Genomic DNA, 20927 nt, shown 5'->3' on the forward strand with positions numbered 1-20927 from the left:
GTGACCGGCCTGCCCTCACCCGCACCCACCTAGGCTCGCTGGTTTGCTGCCTCTGGGCTCCAGCCAGAGCCCACCGCGGCCAGGCTGCCCGGCTGCCACCCCAGAGCCAAGGGACCCCAGGGCAGGCGCTGGGGCTCTCCCCAAAGCTAGACTGCCCCCAACCTTCCAAGTCTGTTGTGTCCAGGGCAGGCCCTGGTGCCCAAGGAGACACCTCAGAGGCCTCAGGGGAGCCAAGGGCAGGCGTTTGGGCTCTCCCCAGGGCAGGGCCAACTGCAGGGGCAGTGAGTCCCCGGCTGAGGTCAGCGGCTGTCCATAGGGGCGTCCTGCCAGGCCACAGGACCTGAGTTGCAGATGCCTAGGGGGCCCTTGTACTCCTCCAAGGACCTCTATCCCTGGCGGGCCAAGGGAAGCAGGTTGTTTTTATGCCAAGGGCCCCCAGAGGGTAGGTAATCCAGGGAATTCCCAGGGCGCCCCGAGGGGCTCCAGGTCTGGTGCGGGCCGGTCCGGTGACCCTGCTCTACCCCACAGAGCACCTGGTGAACGGGCGGATGGACTTTGCCTTCCCGGGCAGTGCCAACTCCCTGCACAGGATGGCTGTGAGCAACGCCGCCTACAGCACCCACCTGAGCCCACACCTGCCCCACCGCGTGCTGAGCACGTCCTCCACCCTCTCGCGGGACTACCACTCGCTGACCCGCCCGGAACACTCGCACTCGTCCACGCTGCCCAGGGACTACTCAACCCTCACCTCCCTCTCCTCCCAGAGTGAGTGCCCGCCACCTCCCCTGCTCTCCCCTAATCCTTCCTCTCTTCCAGCTCCTGGAGGCTCGGGCTGCTGGCCTGCCGTCCCCCTTCTGCCCATCCTCTGACGTGCACACTTCCTGCCCTCTCACTCTTGTTTTGTCCTGCCCTAGGCCTCCCTCCCATCTGGGAACACGGGAGGAGCAGGCTTCCGCTGTCCTGGGCCCTGGGGTCCTGGAGTCGGGCTCAGATGAAGGGGGTCCCCCACTCCGGGGACTCAAGAGACTCTATAATCCTGGCTGGGCAGCCAGCAGCACCCTCTTGGGGCCCAGGTAGTACAGGGGTGGCCATCCGGTGCCTCCACAGCTGTCCTGCACCATCTGTCACCCATCCACCCACCGCCGCCGCTGCCCGTGCCGCCTTACCGTCCATTCCATCCACATCAGCGCTGGTGCCTAACGCAGCTTCTGTCCTCTGGGGGTGCTGGGCTGGGGCAGGAGAGGGGCCAGGCCCGCTGAGGAGGGTGGGGGCCGGCTGACTCACGAGCTCACCCCTTCTCGGCACAGGCAGGGCCCGCACCCACGTCCTGCACAGGACATTCAGGAGGTGCTGAGTGGCCTGGACAGGGTATTGCAGGGTGAGTGGGCCACCTGGCCAGCGGTCCATGCAGGCGCCAGAGCCGAGGGCGGTCAGGGCTAGAACTAGGACTCCTGCCCAGACACTCCCGACACCGGCTGACTGTGGCCTCCTGTCTCCAGGCTCCCGCTTGGCTGCAGGTGTGCCCAACACACCCACCCGCCTGGTGTTCTCAGCCCTGGGACCCACGTCTCTGAAAGTAAGCTGGCAGGAGCCGCAGTGTGAGCGGGCGCTGCAGGGCTACAGCGTGGAGTACCAGCTGCTGAATGGCGGTGAGGCACGGCTGCTGTCGGGCTGACACGCGGGGACACCCGACTGTCAGGAATCCACCCAAGTCCCTTGAACACTAATGCTCCCCCCACCACCCACCTTTCTGAGAGAGTCTCGCTCTTCTAAGACTCCCACTGCCTCTTCTGATGAGTCCTCATCCACCTCCCTAGGCCTCTCTCCAAATCATTCCCACTGCTAGGTTTTACCTAACAAGGCCTCACCGGCCTAGGGACCCAGGGCCTCTGCTGGCCTCTGAGATGTCTTTTCAGGAGTCAGGAAGTGGTACTTCCGTGGGCAGACACTCGCGGCAGCATGCCCTGGGCCCATAAACGGCCAACATACACAGATGGGATTTCAGGTGCCACTCATCCCTTGTATAGCGTACAACCTGAACAGCCAACCATACTATACAAGGCTGACCCCACCGGTACCCCAGCCACAGCTAGTGCTGGGTGGGTGGTGGCTAGGTCTTGACAGTAGCCTAGGGAAGGGGTGGGATCAGGCCGGGGATAGGAATGAGGAATGCTGCTGCTCTGCTACCTGCCTCCGTCCCCACCCAGGTGACCTGCATCAGCTTAACATCCCCAACCCCAGCCAGACTTCGGTGGTGCTGGAAGACCTCCTGCCCAACCACTCCTACGTGTTCCGCGTGCGGGCCCAGAGCCAGGAAGGCTGGGGCCCAGAGCGCGAGGGTGTCATCACTATCGAGTCACAGGTGCACCCACAGAGCCCTCTCTGCCCCCTACCGGGTGAGTTACCCCCCCCACCCTGACAGTGGTCCCCCCATCTTGTACCCACAAACCCACCGACACCCTTCCTCTGCTGTCCCCAGGCTCTGCCTTCACTTTGAGCACGCCCAGCGCCCCGGGCCCACTGGTGTTCACCGCCCTGAGCCCAGACTCTCTGCAGTTGAGCTGGGAGCGGCCGCGCAGGCCTGATGGCGACATCCTCGGCTACCTGGTGACTTGTGAGATGGCCCACGGAGGAGGTGCTGCCCGCCCCAGGGTCAGGGGGACCAGGGGGAGGGTGGAGGGGGAGCCACCGAGGCTAAAGGCATCTTCCCTGCCCAGAGCCAGCCACCACGTTCCTGGTGGATGGCGACAGCCCCGAGAGCCGGCTGACGGTGCCAGGCCTCAGCGAGAACGTGCCCTACAAGTTCAAGGTGCAGGCCAAGACCACCCAAGGTTTCGGGCCGGAGCGTGAAGGCATCATCACCATCGAGTCCCAGGCTGGAGGTAGAGGCCGCTTCACCCCTTCTCTGGCCACACCTTCTCCTGGCACCACCCTCTGACTGGCCCCTCTGCCCACTCCAGGCCCCTTCCCACAGCTGGGCAGCCACTCGGGGCTCTTCCAGTACCCAATGCCAGGAGAGTACAGCATCACCACCACCCACTCCAGCACCACTGAGCCCGTCCTACTGGGTGAGTTGCCCGGCGGGGGCTCCTGGCTCTCCCGGGGGAGCACAGCGCCAACAGAGGAAAGGGGGTTGGGGACCCAGGTGGACCCTTCAACACCTCTTCCCCTACAGACGGATTGACCCTGGGGTCCCAGCACTTGGAAGCCCATGGCTCCCTCACCCGGCACGTGACACAGGAGTTTGTGAGCCGGACACTGGCCACCAGTGGAACCCTCGGCACCCACGTGGACCAACAGTTCTTTCAGACCTGAGCCCCCGACTCCCACCTCCTCTCCCTGGCGCTGCCTCAGCTACTCCATCCCTGGACCCCTGGCGACCAGCCCACTCGCATGCTGATCGCAGGGCCGGTGCCTCTGGCCACAGAGCAGGGGGTAGGTGTCCTCTGGGAGGCACGAAGTGGTCCCGGAAGGCCCTTCGGCTGCCCTCCTACCCTGGGCCCAAGCCCATTTGTAACCAAAGAGCTAGGACCAGCATGACAAGGTCCCAGCTTTGTTCTGCACTTAATAAAAGATTTTGCTACCGCTGAGCTCTGCCCTGTCCATGTTTCTGGGGCCTGCCCAGAGCAGGGGAGCAGTTCTTATACACACCTTTCTCTGATGCCCAAGCACACATCCACCTCTGGAGACAGGCAGGTATCAGAGCCAGAGGTAATACAAGTTTATTGAGCACCCAGGTTGGAGGGCAGGCCTGCCGTGGGCCGGCCTGGGAGGGCCTCACAGGCACAGCACCTGGGCGCCGTCGGCCGCCTGGGAAAGGTAGAAGGTGGCGGTCCCGCTGTACTGCCCCTGTAGGAGGGACGGGTGGGGTGGGGTCTGAGCACAGCACGGCCCTAGGAACCCATCTCTCCCGCTCCCCCCAGTCTCTGGCACCTACCCACCTGGATGTGCTGCATCACTAGGGAAGCGGCAGAGGCCTCCAGCAGGGTCACCGTGCAGCCACCAAAGCCACCGCCTGTCATGCGGCTGCCATAAACCCCGGGCGCAGAGAGCGCAGCCTCCACCAGCTGATCCAGCTCGGGGCAGCTCACCTCGTAGTCATCCCTGCAGAGAGGACACGGGGGGAGGCGGGAGGCCTTGAACCAGCCCCATCCGGCACAGGGGACAGCCTGTGACCAGGAGGTGCTGGGCACCCAGGGATCTCACCTGAGCGAGTTGTGACTCTCCACCATGAGGCGGCCGAAGGCTCTGTAGTCGCCGCGGCTCAGGGCGGCTGCTGCCTGGGCTGTGCGCTGGATCTCGCCCACCACGTGCCGCGCCCGCCGGAAGGCCTCCCCGCTCATCAGCTCCCTGCCAGCTGGGGCGGAAAAGGAGTGAGCAGACCCACCATCCACCGCCTCTGGGCCCCTGTGGACGTGGAGGAGGGGCACGATGGCTCCAGGGCGCTGGCTGGGGGGGGCGGGGGCATCTCCAGTCTGAGACCTGGTTCTGACCAAGCTGTGGGTAGAACCTCGGGTTGGGGACCAAGGTTTCAGAGCCTCCCCTCCTCGACTAGAAAAGGGGACAACCGCCTCATTTGGCGCGCAGGGGAGGCTGAGCAGACACATGGAGTGCCCCCAGCAGGGCGCCTGGCACACAGTGGGGGCTCGATAAACAGCAGTTTGAGCCCCAGACTCAGTGCTTCCATGGTGCGTGGGACACAGTGCTGCCTTCAAGAGGCCAAGACAGAACAGGAAGGAAAAGTCCTGCTGGTGTTTTTGCTGGAGTTAACAGCGAAGCCTCCGAGGGCCAGGGCTCCGGAGTTGGGATACAGACCAGGTCTGCCCGGGGCACCCCAGGGAACCAGCAAGCTGTCCCACTGGCTAACGCTGAAGCCGGCAGAGCAAGCTGAGTCGCTAACGGCAGCCCCGAGCGCTTAGGACTTTACAACTTGACTCTGGGCGCCAGAGAGGTTTTGGGAGCAGGGGCGGCATGGAGCTGAGCTCTAGTTGACGAAAGTGACTGCCTTGCGCAGAGGGCCCTGCTGGGAGAAGCCAGCGCCGGGAGATGGCAGCTGTTAAAACAGTCAGAGACCAAGAGAGGCTGGGTGTGGGGAGGAAGGAAAGGCGGGCAGGGATGACTCAGTGTCCTGAAGTTTCAGACAGCAGCGACAAGGGTGAGGAAATAACAGAAAAGGGGAAGTCAAAAGGAGAGGCGTCCAGGGGCTTCCCTGGTGGCGCAGTGATTGAGAGTCCGCCTGCCAATGCAGGGGACACAGGTTCGAGCCCTGGTCCTGGAAGATCCCACATGCCGCGGAGCAACTAAGCCCACGCACCACAATTACTGAGCCTGCGCTCTAGAGCCCGCGAGCCACAACTACTGAGCCTGCATTCCTAGAGACCGTGAGCCACAACTACTGAAGCCCGTGTACCTAGATCCTGTGCTCCACAACAAGAGACGCCACCGCAGTGAGAAGCCCGAGCACCACAATGAAGAGTAGCCCCCGCTCACCACAACTGGAGAAAACCTGCGTGCAGCAACGAAGACCCAATGCAGCCAAAAATAAAAACAAACAAACAAACAAAAAAAACAACCCATCACAGGGACTTCCCTGGCGGCGCAGTGGTTAAGAATCCACCTGCCAATGCAGGGGACAAGGGTTTGAGCCCTGTTCCAGGAAGATCCCACATGCCGTGGAGCAACTAAGCCCATGCGTCACAACTACTGAGCCTGTGCTCTAGAGCCCGCAAGCCACAATTACTGAGCCTGCACGCCACAACTACTGAAGCCCACGCACCTAGAGCCCGTGCTCCACAACGAGAAGCCACCGCAATGAGAAGTACGCACACCGCAACAAAGAGTAGCCCCCGCTCGTCACAACTAGAGAAAGGCTGTGTGCAGCAACGAAGACCCAACGCAGCCAAAAATAAATAAATTTATATAAAAAAAAATCCATCACGGTGTTAGGTGTGATTACCAGAAAACGGTTAAGTAAATTACAGTGCACCCAGATGCTGAAATGCTATGTAGCTTTAAAAAGCCATGTTGACGGCAGGCCTTTCATGACATAGAGAAGGGCTCTGAGATAATGTTAAGTAAAACAAAAAGGGCAGGTGGCAACACTGCGTATACTCGACCTTGAGAATACAGATGTTGAAACTAACATAACATTGTAAGTCAGGGATATTTCAATTAAAAATTTTAAAACTGGGACTTCCCTGGTGGTACAGTGGTTAAGAATCTGCCTGCCAATGCAAGGGACACGGGTTCGAGCCCTGGTCCGGGAAGATCCCACATGCTGTGGAGCAACTAAGTCCGTGCGCCACAACTACTGAGCCTGCACTCTAGAGCCTGCGAGCCACAACTGCTGAAGTCCACGTGCCACAGATACTGAAGCCTGCACACCTAGAGCCCGTGCTCCACAAGATAAGCCACCGCAATGAGAAGTACGCACACCACAACGAAGAGTAGCTCCCGCGCGCCACAACTACTGAAGCCCATGCACAGCAATGAAGACCCAATGCAGGACTTCCCTGGTGGCTCAGTGGTTGAGAGTCCACCTGCCGATGCAGGGGACGCGGGTTCGTGCCCCGGTCCGGGAAGATCCCACATGCGGCGGAGCGGCTGTGCCCGTGAGCCATGGCCGCTGAGCCTGCGCGTCCAGAGCCTGTTGCTCCGCAACGGGAGAGGCCACAACAGTGAGAGGCCCGCATACAGCAAAAAAAAAAAAAAAAAAATGCAGCCAAAAAGAAAAAAAAATTTAATTAATTAATTTTTAAAAAGATACAGATGTAGAAAAACACTGGAAGGAAATATACTAAAATGCTAATAGTGGCTATCTCTGGGTAGTGATCTTATAGCTTGTTATTTTCTTCTTTGTACTTTTTTTTTTTTGGCTGCGTTGGGTCTTCATTGCTGCACACGGGCTTTCTCTAGTTGTGGCGAGCAGGGGCTACTCTTCGTTGTGGTGTGCGGGCTCCTCATGGTGGCTTCTCTTGTTGCAGAGCACGGGCTCTGGGCACTCAGGCTTCAGCAGTTGTGGCACATGGGCTCTAGAGCGCAGGCTCAGTAGTTGTGGCTCACGGGCTTAGCTGCTCTGCGGCATGTGGGATCTTCCCGGACCAGGGCTCGAACCCGTGTCCCCTGCATTGGCAAGCAGATTCTTAACCACTGCACCACCAGGAAAGTCCTCTTCTTTGTACTTTTCTGTATTTTCCATGGTGGATACTTAATCCTCACATTAGAAAAAGCAATATGGAGATTTCAAGCAGTCCTAAGTCAGCAGTGTTGGGGGAGTGGGCAGAGCTTGGCAGAGGTCCCTGGAGGTGAGGGGACGTACATCCGGGTCAAAGCCACAACGAGAGCCCGGAAGCCCCCCTCACCCCAGGGTGCCCAGCCATCTCCAGGACACAGTGCACCCAGCCAGCTCTCACCCTCCAGCTCCTCCAGCTGCACCTCACGAAGGCTCTCCTTGCCCAGCGCCCGGGCCACTTCTTCACACTGGCGCCGCCGCAGGGGATACTCGCTGGAGCCCAAAGAGTGGCGGACGTTGGAGTTGGTGATGAGCACAGCCAGCTTGGGATCCAACAACGGCACCAGGCTTGTCTCCAGGGACCTGAGATGGAGATGGAGCCAGGAAGATGACAAGGCCAAGCGTCTGTTTGCCGCGCATGTTTCATCCAGGAGCTCTCCTACGAGGTGGGAGGGGACAAGGGGAGCCCCTGACCTGCAGTCAATGAGCAACGCGTGGCCTTTCTGCCCCAGCAGTGCGATGAGCTGGTCCATGATGCCACAGGGCACCCCTGCGAAGCTGTGCTCAGCCCGCTGACACACCCGGGCCCGGGCAGCTACTGTCCCCGAGTCTGCAGCACAGGGCAAGGTGGGAAGGCTGGGGCCCAGGAGGGGGCGCTAGGGGTGGGAGGGTGGGAGCAGCCCCCAGTGTGTCCAGTGATACTCCAGGGAGATTCCCCACCCACTCCCCCAAAGCCACAATTGGGGTAGGAAGCTCTGATCACAGGACCTCAGGGAAGGAGGGTTGCGTTGGGAGCTGGGGTCTAGGAGGTACCTGGGCAGAGCTGCTGCAGGAAGGTATACGTGGCCACTTCCAGGGATGCTGAGCTGGACAGCCCACCCCCCAGGGGCACTGAGCTGACCACCACTGCACTGAAGCCAGGGAGGGGGGCAGCTGCAGGAGAAAGAATAGATGACGGTTAAGACGGGCCATCTGGGAGGATGAGCACAAGAAGGGCATGTATCCTGGTATAAAGGAGGCAACTGCCTGGCAGCTGCTCCTGGGGAACTGTGTCTCAATTGTCAGAGGCCACCAACCTGTTGGGCCAAGGGGTCCACCGCCCTCCATCCTCCTACCCTGAGGTTCCTGGGACACAGACTCCTAGTTCTCCTGGTTTAGGGCTCTGGAGACCAACAGGCTGGGGTTTGAACCCTGGCTCCTCCAATCGTGTCATGGGCAACCCAGGGCAAGTTCTAGAACCTCTGCGGGCATCAGTCTCCTCACCTGTACCATGGGGATGCTCCACGCTGCATGCCTACCCCACAGTGGATTAGATGAGCTAATGAGCTTCGCGGCTGAGAGACAGGAATTTGACCCAGGCCTGGGCCCCATACCTGGGTAGTGCTGAATCACTCCCTTGACGTAGTTGGCCCAGTGGGGGGCCCCAGGCTCCAGTGGCCGCTGGGTTGTGGGCAGGGGAAACTGCAGCCGGCGGGGCTCGTCGGCATCCTCAGAGGTGGTAAGGAGGGAGATAAGCCCATCTGCCCGGGGGCTGCCCACCAGCACAGTCCCAAGCTCCAGCGCCTGGCAGAAGAAACAAATAGTATGCAAAACTTCCACTACCAAGGGGCCAGGGACAGACAAGGAGGTGACCTCCAGGCTCAACATGAAGGGAATGGGGAGTGTCTCAGGGAAGAGCCTGCATGTCCATCCGGCCTTGGGGGGCTTGGGTCCCACCCCATAGGTCTTCAGGGGCAGGGCCAGTGCAGCGGGAGTGCAGACCTGGACTCTGCCCTAAGCGTGGGCTCCTGGCTGTGGGTCAGTAGGAAAACAGAATCAGACGAGCTCTTTCTGACGCCTTCCCATTTTGGAAGATGCACAGTGGGAGGGACATGGCCCCAGGCTAAGGCAGCTCCACCTCAGCTGTGTGACCTTGAGCAGATCACTAGCCCTCTCTGTGCCTCCATCCCCTCCTCTGCGAACTGAACGGGCCGGACCGGGAGGCTTAGGGCTACTTTGCCTCGGTTTACAGTTGAGCCCCGTTCCGCATCCCCCCACAATCTGAGGTGGCTCCCAAGGAGATGGCGAGGATCAGCGGTCCATAGCCTACTTCCTCGCGGATTCCCCGTTTCCTCCCTTCCAACGTGTGAAATGCCCCGTCCTAGGGTCTCTCCCACGTGCTCGTCCCCCACACTCGGCTGGAGTAAAAGTTCGGAGCGGTCCGCCCAACAGTGCAAGCGGGGAGATGGCGCCTCCCCCGCAGCCCCTCACCATGGGCAGCACCAGGCCCTGGTTGTAGTCCGTGTGCTCCCCGATGAGGTTGACGCGGCCCGGGGCCGACACGGCCAGCTCGGGCTCGGCCCCGAACTCCTCCAGGAAGGCTCTCCGGGCCTTGGCCAGCAGCTCCCCGAGCTGGCGCTGCTCGGAAGCGGCCATGACACTCACCCTGCGGCTCTGCCGGGCGCAGTCGGGTCGGCTCGGGATGCTCGGGGCGGAGCCGCGCTGCGTCGGCTCACACAGCTGCACGCACCGCCCCAAATCGGGCCGCGCTGGCCCCGCCCCGCCCGCGGTTCCGGCCCAATCCACCAGCTGGGCGCGCGGGGCGGGCTGGCGGCGGGCTTTCCAAAGAAGTGCTGGGCGCCCAGCGGGGCGGGTATTGGCCGGCCCGGGACATCTGAGCTGCTCTTTCCTGGCCCTGGTGACCCTCTCTGTGTCCACACCCATCCACCCAGCCATCTACCCCAGCCGGAGCAATAGAGCTGGCCTCCCACACCTGGGTTTCCCAAAAGGATCTCCTAGGTCCTAAAGTCCTGCAACCGTGAGAGGTCACCAGCCTCTGATCAGAAATCTGTAAGAGGGCCGCCAGACAATCAGTGTAAATACAAATAAGGAAAGCCAAGAGTGGTGGAGTCACTTTCTACACGCTTCTTTTCTAGAGTGGACCTGCTGGCCCAGCTCCTAGCAATGGAGGAGTAGGGAGGGTGGAGATGGACAGCAGTGGGCCCAGCCCCTCCCGGAAGGACCCACCCAGCTGCCAAGGTAGGTTGGTCGGTTGGCCCCAGCAGGTGCTTTCTCAGCCTGGAACCTTGGTCCCAGGGCCTGGTGCCCTGAGTCTGACACTAGCCACCTCCTCTCTCACCAGCCTGCATCCTAAACCTTCAAGCTGTCCCCAACACCTCACTGGATGCCTGTCCACAGTTGGCCACCCCATATGAAACCTTGGAGGGGAAAGGCTGAAATGTAAGCAGACTCTTCGGGATTAGAGTGGGGGTTTTGTGGAGGGTTGCAGCCAGGGTAGCTTGGGGTCTGCTCAGGGGGTTGCCCCAAGAACATTCAAAAGTCAGCTCTGAAAACTCCTAGAAGTAAACATAAGGTTAAACCTTTGGGACCTTGGCTTAGTCAATGGTTTTTTTAGATATGATACCAAAAGCACAAGCAACAAAAGAAAAATACGTAAATTGTACTTCATCAAAATAAAATACTTTTGTGCATCTAAGGACCACCCCATCAAGAAAGTGAAAAGACAACCCACAGAATGGAAGAAAATATTTGCAAATCATATTTAAGGGACTTGTATCAAGAATGTATAAAGAGGGCTTCCCTGGTGGCGCAGTGGTTAAGAATCTGCCTGCCAATGCAGGGGACACGGATTCGAGCCCTGGTCCTGGAAGATCCCACATGCCGCGGAGCAACTAAGCCCGTGTGCCACAACTACTGAGCCTGTGCTCTAGCGCCCTCGAGCCACAACTACTGAGCCCACGTGCCACAACTACTGAAGCCCGCGTGCCTAGAGCCCGTGCTCCGCAACAAGAGAAGCCACCGCAGTGAGAAGCCCGCGCACTGCGATGAAGAGTAGCCCCCGCTCGCTGCAACGAGAGAAAAGCAACGAAGCAGCAACAAAGACCCAACGCAGCCAGAAACAATAAATAAATTATATATAAAAAAGAATGTATAAAGAGGGACTTCCCTGGTGGTGCAGTGGCTAAGAATCCGCCCGCCAATGCAGGGGACACGGGTTCGAGTCCTGGTCTGGGAAGATCCCACACGCCGCAGAGCAGCTAAGCCCTAAATAAATTTTTTAAAAAAGAAAGAAGAATGTATAAAGAGCTCTTACAACTCAACGGTAAAAAGGACAACTTAAAAATGGGCAGAAAGACTAAATATAAGGCTTGGGGATCAATAAAGAAAAGGTTTAAAAGCTTGAAAAAAATGGGCAAAAGATTTGAACATTTTTCCAGAGAAGATATGAAAAGATGCTCAACATCTAGTCATTAGGAGAATGCAAATCAAAACCACAATGAGGGGCTTTCCTGGTGGTACAGTGGTTAAGAATCCACCTGCCAATGCAGGGGACATGGGTTCGAGCCCTGGTCCAGGAAGATCCCACATGTCATGGAGCAACTAAGCCCATGCGCCACAACTACTGAGCCCATGTGCCACAACTACTGAAGCCCGTATGCTTAGAGCCTGTGCTCCGCAACAAGAGAAGCCACCACAATGAGAAGCCTGCACACTGCAACAAAGGGTAGCCCCCGCTCGCTGCAACTAGAGAAAGCCAGCCAACGAAGACCCAACGCAGCCAAGAAATAAACAAATTAATTTAAAAAAAAAAACCCACAATGAGGTAGTACTTCACATCCATTAAGATGGCTTAAGTTAAAAAAAAAAAAAAAGACAGAAAATAGCAAGTGTTGGTGAGGATGTGGTGAAATCAAAACCCTCATTCACTGCTGCTGGGAACGTAAAACAATTCAGCAGTTCCACAAAATGTTAACCATAGAGTTATCGTATGACTCAGCCATTCCACTCCTAAATGTACACTCAAGAGAAAAAATATATCCACACAAAAACTTGTACATTAATGTTCATAGCAGCACTATTCACATTAGCCCAAAGGTGGAAGCCATCCAAAAGGGAAAAATGAATAAACGAAATGTGGCCTATACAAGGGAATATTATTCAGCCGTAAAAAGAATGAGGTTCTGATACCTGCTACAACATGGATGAGCCTTGAAAACAGTAAATGAAGGAAGCCAGTCACAAAAGACTACAAACTGTATGATCCTGTCCAGACGAAATGTCCAGAAGAGGCAAATCTATAAAGACAGAAAGTACATTAGTGGCTGCTTGGGGCTGAGCGGAATGGGAGAATAAGAGGGTGTTAGGAAAGAGTACCAAGCTCCCTTTGTGGTGACGAAAATGTTCTAAAATTGACGGTGGTGATGATTATCCGTATCTGTGAATATACTGAAACCACTGAATTACACAATTTAAATGGGCCTTTTGAGCACTCCTCAGTAAAGCATTTTTTGGCATAGGCAAAATAAAACAAGACAAAACGGTGAGTGGCCCTTGGGGCTGGTTGAAATGGAATTAAACTCACAAACCATGTCTCCCCACGAGGCAATGACTGGAGAAGCCTCCCCGACTCTGCGCATCATTTTCCCACCTCAGCTTTGATGTCCAACAGCTCTGAGCCCAAATCTTTGCCCTTACTATTGTGTGATCTTGGTCAGATGACTTAACCCCTCTGAGCCTCCGTTTCTCATCTGTAAAGTGGGGCTAGTGTGTTTCCTTCCTAACAGACTGTTTCAAAAGGAAGTGAATGAGGTCATCTTCATAGAGTGCCCAGCCCTGCCTCTGGCACTTGGTAAGCACGGAATAAATGTTTACTATTATGATCAATCGTCCATTAATACAACAGACATTGTTGGACTCTCCAGCAGGCAGTGGGCCAGATAAAAGCCTTGGGCTCTGATAGGGAGGCAGTCTCAATCTGACTCTCGCCCCACCCTGACTGAGATAAATGCTCTGAAAAAGGAATAAAGAGCTTTCTGGGAATTCTGATCACTAGGCGGCCCACACCCCTGTTTATTTCCATTGTTTCATTTTGATTGAAAACACCCCCTTTGATCCATAGTCATCATTTGTATGTTTCAGTTGTTGGAAAACCTGATTTGACCCAAGGGCAGGTGCTCCTGATGGCTCACTCTGGACTCTGAAACACTGATTTCATTTGGGAGACCTGTTTACTCTCAGTGTTTGAATCCCATCTAGCATGTTACATAAAATTTGTTCAGAAGAAAGTCTGCCTCTGACCTTTGACCCTCCCTCCCATTTCCTGGCCAGATGTCACAAGACTGGGGGGAAGGTGGCACCTTAAAGGGGACACTGTCACCCAAAGTCTGTCCTCTGCTCTGCTGGCCAAAAAAACTTACTTGTATCAGAGGAACCAGAGCCAACTGTCACACAGGACTGAGGTGTCATGATAGAATTCTCAGTAATAGCCCCCACGGGGACAAATTATCCAGTGGTGGGAATACCACCCGTGCCAGCTGAGTGCCCAGTGGCCTAGGCAAGCTGTTTGTCCAGGTCATGGCGAGACCGGGCCCACCACTGAGGACAGGTGTCCCAGAGGCAGCTCTTCTCTCCCAGAGTCCGTGTTTGTCCCCACGCTCAATTCTTAGCCCTTGGGCCCTCCCTGCTGGACCCAGTCTTTCTTCATGCAGTGAACGTCTGTGTACTTCATGCAGCTCTAGCCTCTCCACTGCAGTTAAAGACTGGTTTCCTGATGGGACTGGGATCCACATCTCCCAAGCTAATATCTACAGTCTCTGAAAATGTTTGCTCTCAGCAGATGGCTCACGCTTTCACTCATTCTGGGAGGTTCTTTTTGTTGTTCCCAGGGGGTTAACCTATCTCCTGATTTGGGCCCCCTTTGCCCTTCTGCTACATTAATGATAACAGCTTCTGTAATATTGATAACACTAATATCAAGCTTGTGGTAAACCCTGGTATCAGGGCTGAGATGCAGCCTGCAGGGCAGCACAGGTTGTTCACTACCAGTGCCTGTTCTGATTGGTCAGTGCTCTGGACTTCTGTTTTAAAGGCACCAGACTTTGCACACATTGTTTCATTAAATCCTTACAAGCCTATTGGGTAGACACTGGTTTTATTTCCATTTTACAGATGAGGAAAAGAAGCACAAATGGGTTAAGGAACTCATCCAAGTAGGACAGCTGGGTCTTGAACCTGGGTCTGTCTGATACTGAGATTGGTTGTACTGTAACCACCCTGTCCCCAGGAGCACTTTGACCTGCCGCAGCCTCTGCTCTGCCAGCCTCTGCTTACTGAAGAATTAAAATCCAAAGCTCAGCCTCATAGCAAGGAACAGGAGGGGCAGCTGCTCTCCTGGACCCCTGGAGCCCCAGTTCCTACATGGAACCCTCCCAATTTGGAAGCCAGGCCAGTAACCAAAGCTCTTGGGAACCTGACTGATTCTTGGCCACCCATGCCAGAAGCAGATCCAGCCAGATGCGCTGTGGGGCTGCCAGGGCTTTGGGTTGGCCAGCAAACACGCCCAGAGTCTGTGCTGTGTGCCAGGCACGACTCCAGAGGCAGACCAGACTCAGGTCTTGCCTTTGGAGCACCGGGAGCTTCTTGTCCATCCCCGGCCTCAGATGCCCCGCTAAGAGGCACCAGCTGCAGGCCTCGTCTTTATTTGGTACCCCCACCGTGTCCCTGAAGCTCCTGCCCTCTAGGCTGACGACCACCCTGCTGATGCCTAGGCAGGGAGCAAATCCAGACTCACAAGATGCAGCTGCGGCTGTCTCTCCCTGCACCTCGCCCTAGGCACAGCAGCTGGCAGGTCTCCAGGCCACCGTGGGTGGGCAGGAGGACTGAGGCTGGTCAAAGGCAGGGCACTGAGGAGGGAGAGGCCCTTGGACTGTCACAGGACCCTCGGGTTCATGAAGGCTGGGCCTTGGACCCAACCCCATCCCGTCCCCTCTGCTGATGCTCTTAGCTCAATGCCAGGCAGTGAGGCGCTTATGGGAAAGGTCCTGGAGCCTAGTGTGTCCGACAGAGAGGGTGGGAACGGAGTAGCGGTTAACGGAGCCTGGGCACCATCTCCCTGCGGACGTGTGCAGTCCCTCACATACCCCTCAGCCAGAGGCGGCCAGCCCGAAGCCTGCAGCCCACCAGCCTCCCTTCCCCAGAGCCCTTCTTGCCACCAGTACTGGTGAATTGGAGATGGCCTTCTTCCTTTCAGCCCACTCTCCCTTCCACTGTGTATATTCCCAGAACTGCAGCTCCCTGAAGGGGGGCTGGTAGCTGCCAGAGAGAAGACCCCAGACACTGACTGCCCAACCACGCCCCTCTGTGCCCCTTTCCAGACCCCATGTGGCCTTTTAGCTCCTCCAAGAGTCACGGCCTCACTGAAGAGCTGCCCCGCCACCCCCCGCCTTGCTTCCCTAGCTGGGGTGTAGGGGGGTGTCTGCAGAACCTCTTAGCTTCTTTCTCAGGAAGGGCAATGGGGTAGGTGGAATGGGGGCGGAGGGTCCCTGGCTGGACACTGGACATAGTGCTCAGGTGAGGACACCAGGACAGGCTGGGGACACATCACACACAAGTCCCATGACTCTGCTTGGAACAATGCTGATTGTCAGGGTGGGATTCCCTCACTGCCAGGGGCAGCTGGGCAGCAGGCAGAACAGGGAGCAGGCACCTCTCCACCCACCCCAGTAGGGAGGACAGCAGCCTCTGATCCCTGCTCACGGCACACCCTGTGAACATGCGCAAAGCTGTCCCAGCTGCACCCACCCACCTCGGCCCACAGCCTTGCTCATCCCCCAGACCTGCCGACCCAAAGGGTTCAGGGGCCAAAAGGCCGGCCACCTGGCCAAGGACATCAGCCTTCTCTCTGAGCAGGCTGCAGGGATTTGGGTTAGCAACCTGGGCAAGGATCAGTTCTTCCTTCCTTCCTTCCTCCAGGCTTGCCTTCAGGAAGGTAGGTGGAAGGCTGGCTGCTTGTGCTGGAGTTGCTGGCCAGAAGCCAGGCCCAGCTCAATGGAGCTCAATGGAATGGTCTGGGCTGGTGACACCCCTGAGGAACGCCTACAGAAGCAGGTGTGACCGCCAACGGGTTTAGGGAAGGAAGAGACTGTGGAGCTCAGACCACATTGAGCTCAGCTGTGTTCTTATATCAGCGCCCAAGGTGGGGCCCAGGGAAATACGCTGTGACTGCCGTGGTGGTGACTGTGAAGGGATGGGGAGGTAGGGGTGAGGACTGGATGTCCAGGGTGGAGGCTCAAGTCTCTTGGGCCTAGCCTACCCAGTGAGACGACCGCTACAGAAGGTGTGCTGAAAACGACACCTCCCCCTTCTCTGTGGCAGGGTAGGTTGGCCACAGGCCTGAGGAACTGATCCCTGACCTTCTGCTGTTGCTCCCATAGGCAGGCTGGCCCTTGCCTGCAGAAACTTAAGGGCAAGCCCTGGAGTTTCCTGCTGATCCAATGGCAGACAGCTGACTAGACTGTGTACACCCTCTGCTGCCCAACCTGAAAGTGTTCCAGAAGGGGCCTGCTTTCCTACTGAGGCAAACCCCAGCCCCAACACCTGACACCAAGCAAGGAACAGTGCTTGCAAGGAACCAGGGAGGGGAGCCCCCGGACACAACACTCAGGGAGAGCTGAGGAATGCACTCCCCCCCCCCACCCCCAACTACCAGCTGAGTCAGAAGGCAAGGCTTCCTGGACATTCCCCTACAAAACTTTGTGAAAGAAAAACATCATCCAAATGAAGACCATTAACAAGATGAGAAAGTCTCAACTTTAAAAACTTTATTTTTGTCTCACCCATCAACAGCACAAGATGTCTTCATCAGCTCCAATTTTTGCTTGCTTTTCTCCTCAGACTCTGTTCTACCATCTTAACCCATGGATATTATAACATGTGGGCAGTTCCCTAGAACCAGAAAATATTTCTGCCTGTCGGCTTAAAAATTAAAAGTGTGGAAGTGTAAGTTGCACTATTTTAGCAGATTCCAAGCTGCCCAGTAAAATCCTACCTTGGGATGCAGACTTCGTGAGAAAGTCTGTCACCTACTCTAGCTCGAGTGGTAACTCAAGGAGACGCATCACCATAGCCGTTTCTCCACTTGTGTTTGTAACTCCCACTCCACACCACATTCCACTGGCTAGGATTTCAATGTCCTTCACAAGAACAATGCAAGTAATTGGTTCCAGAACTCGTTATGATGGACCTCCTAGGAAACCAGTTCATTATACTGTATCAAATTTCGACACCTCATAAAAAGCTCACTAAATTACCGAGATTCCCAATCCTAATCTGCCTTGCCTCTTTCCAATCCTAAACCCCTTAAACCCTAAATTTGAAACTAGTCCAAACTTAAAAAAACACTCACCAAACTTTTATCGTGGCATAGAGACTTCCTACAACTACTGACTTCAAATTATACAGAATTCTTTTGTCTGATAGGTGTGGTTCTTGTGCCCATGTCCCTCTGACATACTATGCTTCACTGGTGGCCATCATTGGTCAAGAACACTAGTTTCATACTGAAAAGGCGGCTTAAACTAAAGATTCTATACCTGTGGGCTTGTCTTAAAATAACTCACTTTATGAAGAGATCTATAAACGTGCTTCACAAACAGGTTCAGGAACAGACGCCAACTTTGAGTCCTGGAATTTCAAAGAAATTTACTTTCCTTCACAACAGAGGGGCAGGGGGGAGAATCATATTAATACAATCTTAAGCCCACACTGCATATACAGCTGTCATGGCATTTTTATAGAGCAGAGAGCTCTTTACATGCTTTGTAGAAATATTTCTGCAAATAAATGCTTCCTTTGTCTACCAAGCAAAACCTGAAATAAACTTAAAGGACCTAGATAAAAGATGTATTAAGCTTTCAACATTCAATTTAGGTTTTTGACACTTAGTTGGATAAACAAGTTTATTTGTAAATTTAGTCAACATACATAATTGACCTAAAAACTTCAATAGAAGAATAAGTTTGAAAACCACTTGGAAAGCATCTCTATGAAGTGATTTTTCCCAGGACCTTATACCAGATGACACCATTTTAACCAGCAGAGGTTCCATGAGCTGAAGCTGTGTGTCCCTCCCCCACAGCAAGTTTACCCTAAGGGTTATTATAATACAAACTCCACAAGGAAAAGAAGTTCGGTATTGTTCCCTCCTGGTAGAGAAAAACTCAACCTAGTTATGAGACCAACCACAACACAAAGAAAAGCTGCACTAACTACTATATTAGTAACAGATGATGCTGGTGTGAATAACTTGTATTATATTCTAGAGCCCTTATAAATAAATCCCCCCGTTAGTGTCTGCATTATCAGCTAGAGGATTAGTTAACATGTGGTAGAATGAGGACTTATGCAAGGTATAATGCACAAAGCATCTTACTACGTATGAAAAACAAGTGCAGTCTAGTTAGGAGAAAACCAACCGGACTCTATGTTACACACACCTTAATGACAAGACTCCCCACCACATGTGAATGTAAAACATTTAATTTAAAAATGTTGACACTACAATATATAAAATAGCTATTATAAATGCACATAGTGTATTCTATAGCTGCCAGGTTTACTTTTTTTTTTTTTTAATAAGGAAACTGTAAGTTACACTGTGGTTAAGACTTGTATCTTCACCCTTGAAAAAGCCCACATTCTATCACAGTGATGTATGGTCAGACTTAACAGCCCCAATTGTTAAACACTTGGATCAAGTCATAACCAGTTTTATTGCAAAAGGACCCTGTACACATTTATCAATTCTAGTACCTTAATAGCTACCCAACAAGTCATTAACATACAGAAACATGCATCATGAGAAGCAAGAAATATCACCCATCCCTTCTGCATATTAGCAACTTGTCACTCCTGAGCAACAGTGCTCACATCACTGAGGTCTGTGAACAGTCAGTCACTTTTCGCATTCATCCTGAGTGAAAGATGGAATGACTTAAGTACAAATGCAACATATTATAAACAATTTCTTACAAAAAAATCACAAATTAAACCAAAGTATTTTACAGAATTTACTACAAAACACCATAAAAACTGCCTTCACTTAAGCTCTCTCTCCCCGTATCCGGCGAGCCAACTGGATGTCTTTGGGCATGATGGTGACTCTCTTAGCGTGGATGGCACACAGATTAGTATCTTCAAACAAACCCACCAGGTACGCTTCACTAGCCTCCTGTTGAGGACAAGAGCCACACTATTAACTCTCTCCGAGGAGAACCGCGCGCAAGCCCTCCGCCCCTGCCGCACGTAGCCTCGGCCACCTCACCTGAAGCGCACCAATGGCGGCACTCTGGAACCTCAAGTCGGTTTTGAAATCCTGGGCGATCTCCCTCACCAACCTCTGGAAAGGCAGCTTCCGGATCAGAAGCTCGGTGGATTTCTGGTAACGACGGATTTCTCGAAGCGCAACGGTCCCGGGCCTGAAGCGAAGAGGAGGGCGTAAAGGGACACCGGTTAACCGAGAGCGCTGATCAAGCAGCAGGAAGCGTCCCGCTCGCGGCGCGCCGCCGAGTCATTGTTTTCCTGCCGCGCTGCCTACCTGTAGCGATGAGGTTTTTTCACCCCGCCGGTAGAGGGGGCGCTTTTCCTGGCGGCTTTAGTGGCCAGCTGTTTGCGGGGCGCTTTGCCACCCGTGGACTTACGAGCAGTCTGCTTGGTTCGGGCCATTTTCTTTCACCTGCGGAACAAATCCCTGACTCCGGGGCCGCGGCGCTCGCCTCCCGGGCTGCGAGGGGCGGGACGCCCGGCGCCCCTACCCTCCCGCCTCCTCCCACCCCAAGGCGGGCGGCAGATGGCCGAGGGCTGCCGCCTCCTCCCCCTCCCCTAATGACTCAGGCTGCAAGTAGCAGCAGCCTCCCCCGGGAGGGGGAGCGCGGGGAGGAGTCACTTCCCCTCCTCGACGGGCGGAGGCCCGGCTGCCCGGAACCCGGCGTCGGGACCTCTGAATCACCAGCGGGAAAGAGGCGGAGACATGGTTCCGGAACGAAGCCCCAAGGGAAAACCACCCGTCCCCACGCCTGCGCCAGCAAGCAGCCTGGGCAGCCCGCAGCAGCCGGCACTCGGCTCTCAACGGCCGCGGCCCACGACATCAACGGCTGACAGGGCCTCATGTCACGCGTAAACCCAAGAACACTTACCCAATGCCTAAGTTCTACGCCGCTTCTCCGACAGCCGCGCCGCTCCTGCTGCCCAATGAAGAGCCGCAGTCGCCGAACTAACGGAAGAAGCTCCTCCGACTAACGACCAAACCGCTCTGCGTTCCAGGCCCCCCCTATGCCTCCGTTTTTATACCCACGCTTCACGCTGCGTCTCTGCGTAATAGGACCTTAATTTGCATACACCAACGACTTTTTCTATTGGCTGACGCTTTCGCCGACGCGCTGACATCCCCCGACACAAAGGCCGTGCTTCGGCCCCGTTCGCTGATTGGCGGACATCTAGACCACTGATTGGCTGTTAAAGTGGCCTAATGATTGGATAAATGGAAAGCGGAATGGACGAATCACAGTTTAGCACTAAGCGGCTCTTCTGATTGGATAAAATGGAGCTATGTTTGGATCCTTCCCTTGGTTTCAAAGCTCTACAATAGAAAGTCAATGCAAATGAATTGCACTGGTCCCTATCAGGACTTAAAGAGTCGGGACGGGAAGGAGCCTAACCTTATTTGCATCAAGCTAATACAATGCAGGAGGAGGAGAGGTTTCTTTAACGAAAATTTTGTAAATATTTTCCAATATATAAAAAAAATGTATTCCCTGTGATTACTTTTCAATCAAATGGGAGTTCTTTTGTTTGGTGGGGAGGGGTAAATAATAGATACAAAAAACAAATGTCAATAAATTATTTTAGAAGTACTGTTTTG

General features: G+C 55.0%; 3 protein-coding genes across 4 annotated transcripts in view; 1 reads left to right on the forward strand and 2 right to left on the reverse strand.

The window, feature by feature from the left end:
* ITGB4 (integrin subunit beta 4) overlaps window positions 1–3581 on the forward strand; it is a 30697-nt gene extending 27116 nt beyond the window's left edge. Inside the window, exons 33-40 of the mRNA XM_082679265.1 lie at window positions 529–765; window positions 915–1073; window positions 1500–1649; window positions 2208–2396; window positions 2480–2635; window positions 2718–2882; window positions 2961–3068; window positions 3176–3581. Coding sequence (XP_082535391.1) covers window positions 529–765; window positions 915–1073; window positions 1500–1649; window positions 2208–2396; window positions 2480–2635; window positions 2718–2882; window positions 2961–3068; window positions 3176–3315 — 1304 coding nt within the window. The 3' untranslated portion in view covers window positions 3316–3581. The remainder of the gene's footprint in view (window positions 1–528; window positions 766–914; window positions 1074–1499; window positions 1650–2207; window positions 2397–2479; window positions 2636–2717; window positions 2883–2960; window positions 3069–3175) is intronic.
* Window positions 3581–9676, reverse strand: GALK1 (galactokinase 1; the record flags this gene model as incomplete). 2 transcript variants are annotated; one of them, XM_082679263.1, is made up of 8 exons in its annotated part: window positions 9482–9676; window positions 8605–8794; window positions 8045–8164; window positions 7706–7841; window positions 7413–7594; window positions 4207–4357; window positions 3938–4104; window positions 3581–3849 (listed from the first exon to the last, which is right to left on the reverse strand). In XM_082679263.1, exons 1-8 carry the CDS (start codon window positions 9644–9646, stop codon window positions 3581–3583), a joined length of 1380 nt encoding a protein of 459 aa, XP_082535389.1. In that variant the 5' UTR covers window positions 9647–9676. The 2 variants fall into 2 exon arrangements, with proteins under 2 accessions (XP_082535389.1, XP_082535390.1); XM_082679264.1 differs by having other exon boundaries at window positions 3711–3849; window positions 3942–4104; window positions 9482–9674.
* An 8008-nt stretch (window positions 9677–17684) lies between these two features.
* Window positions 17685–20338, reverse strand: H3-3B (H3.3 histone B). The gene is made up of 4 exons (XM_082678713.1): window positions 20203–20338; window positions 19605–19742; window positions 19332–19485; window positions 17685–19238 (listed from the first exon to the last, which is right to left on the reverse strand). The coding sequence occupies exons 2-4, from the start codon at window positions 19730–19732 to the stop codon at window positions 19110–19112; spliced, it is 411 nt and encodes a 136-aa protein (XP_082534839.1). The 5' UTR covers window positions 19733–19742; window positions 20203–20338; the 3' UTR covers window positions 17685–19109.
* Window positions 20339–20927: the final 589 nt, after the last annotated feature.

Source organism: Grampus griseus (assembly GCF_964374135.1).
Source record: "Grampus griseus genome assembly, chromosome: 20".
NCBI lineage: Eukaryota > Metazoa > Chordata > Mammalia > Artiodactyla > Delphinidae > Grampus > Grampus griseus.

What these genes read in the sequence shown, in the direction of transcription:
- H3-3B (XM_082678713.1), bottom strand. Translation starts at nt 19,732, where the DNA reads ATGGCCCGAACCAAGCAGACTGCTCGTAAGTCCACGGGTGGCAAAGCG. An exon ending in AAAAAACCTCATCGCTACAG is followed by an intron (nt 19,486 to 19,604) that starts GTAGGCAGCGCG and finishes TCTTCGCTTCAG; the next exon opens with GCCCGGGACCGTTGCGCTTC. An exon ending in CCGCCATTGGTGCGCTTCAG is followed by an intron (nt 19,239 to 19,331) that starts GTGAGGTGGCCG and finishes TGTCCTCAACAG; the next exon opens with GAGGCTAGTGAAGCGTACCT.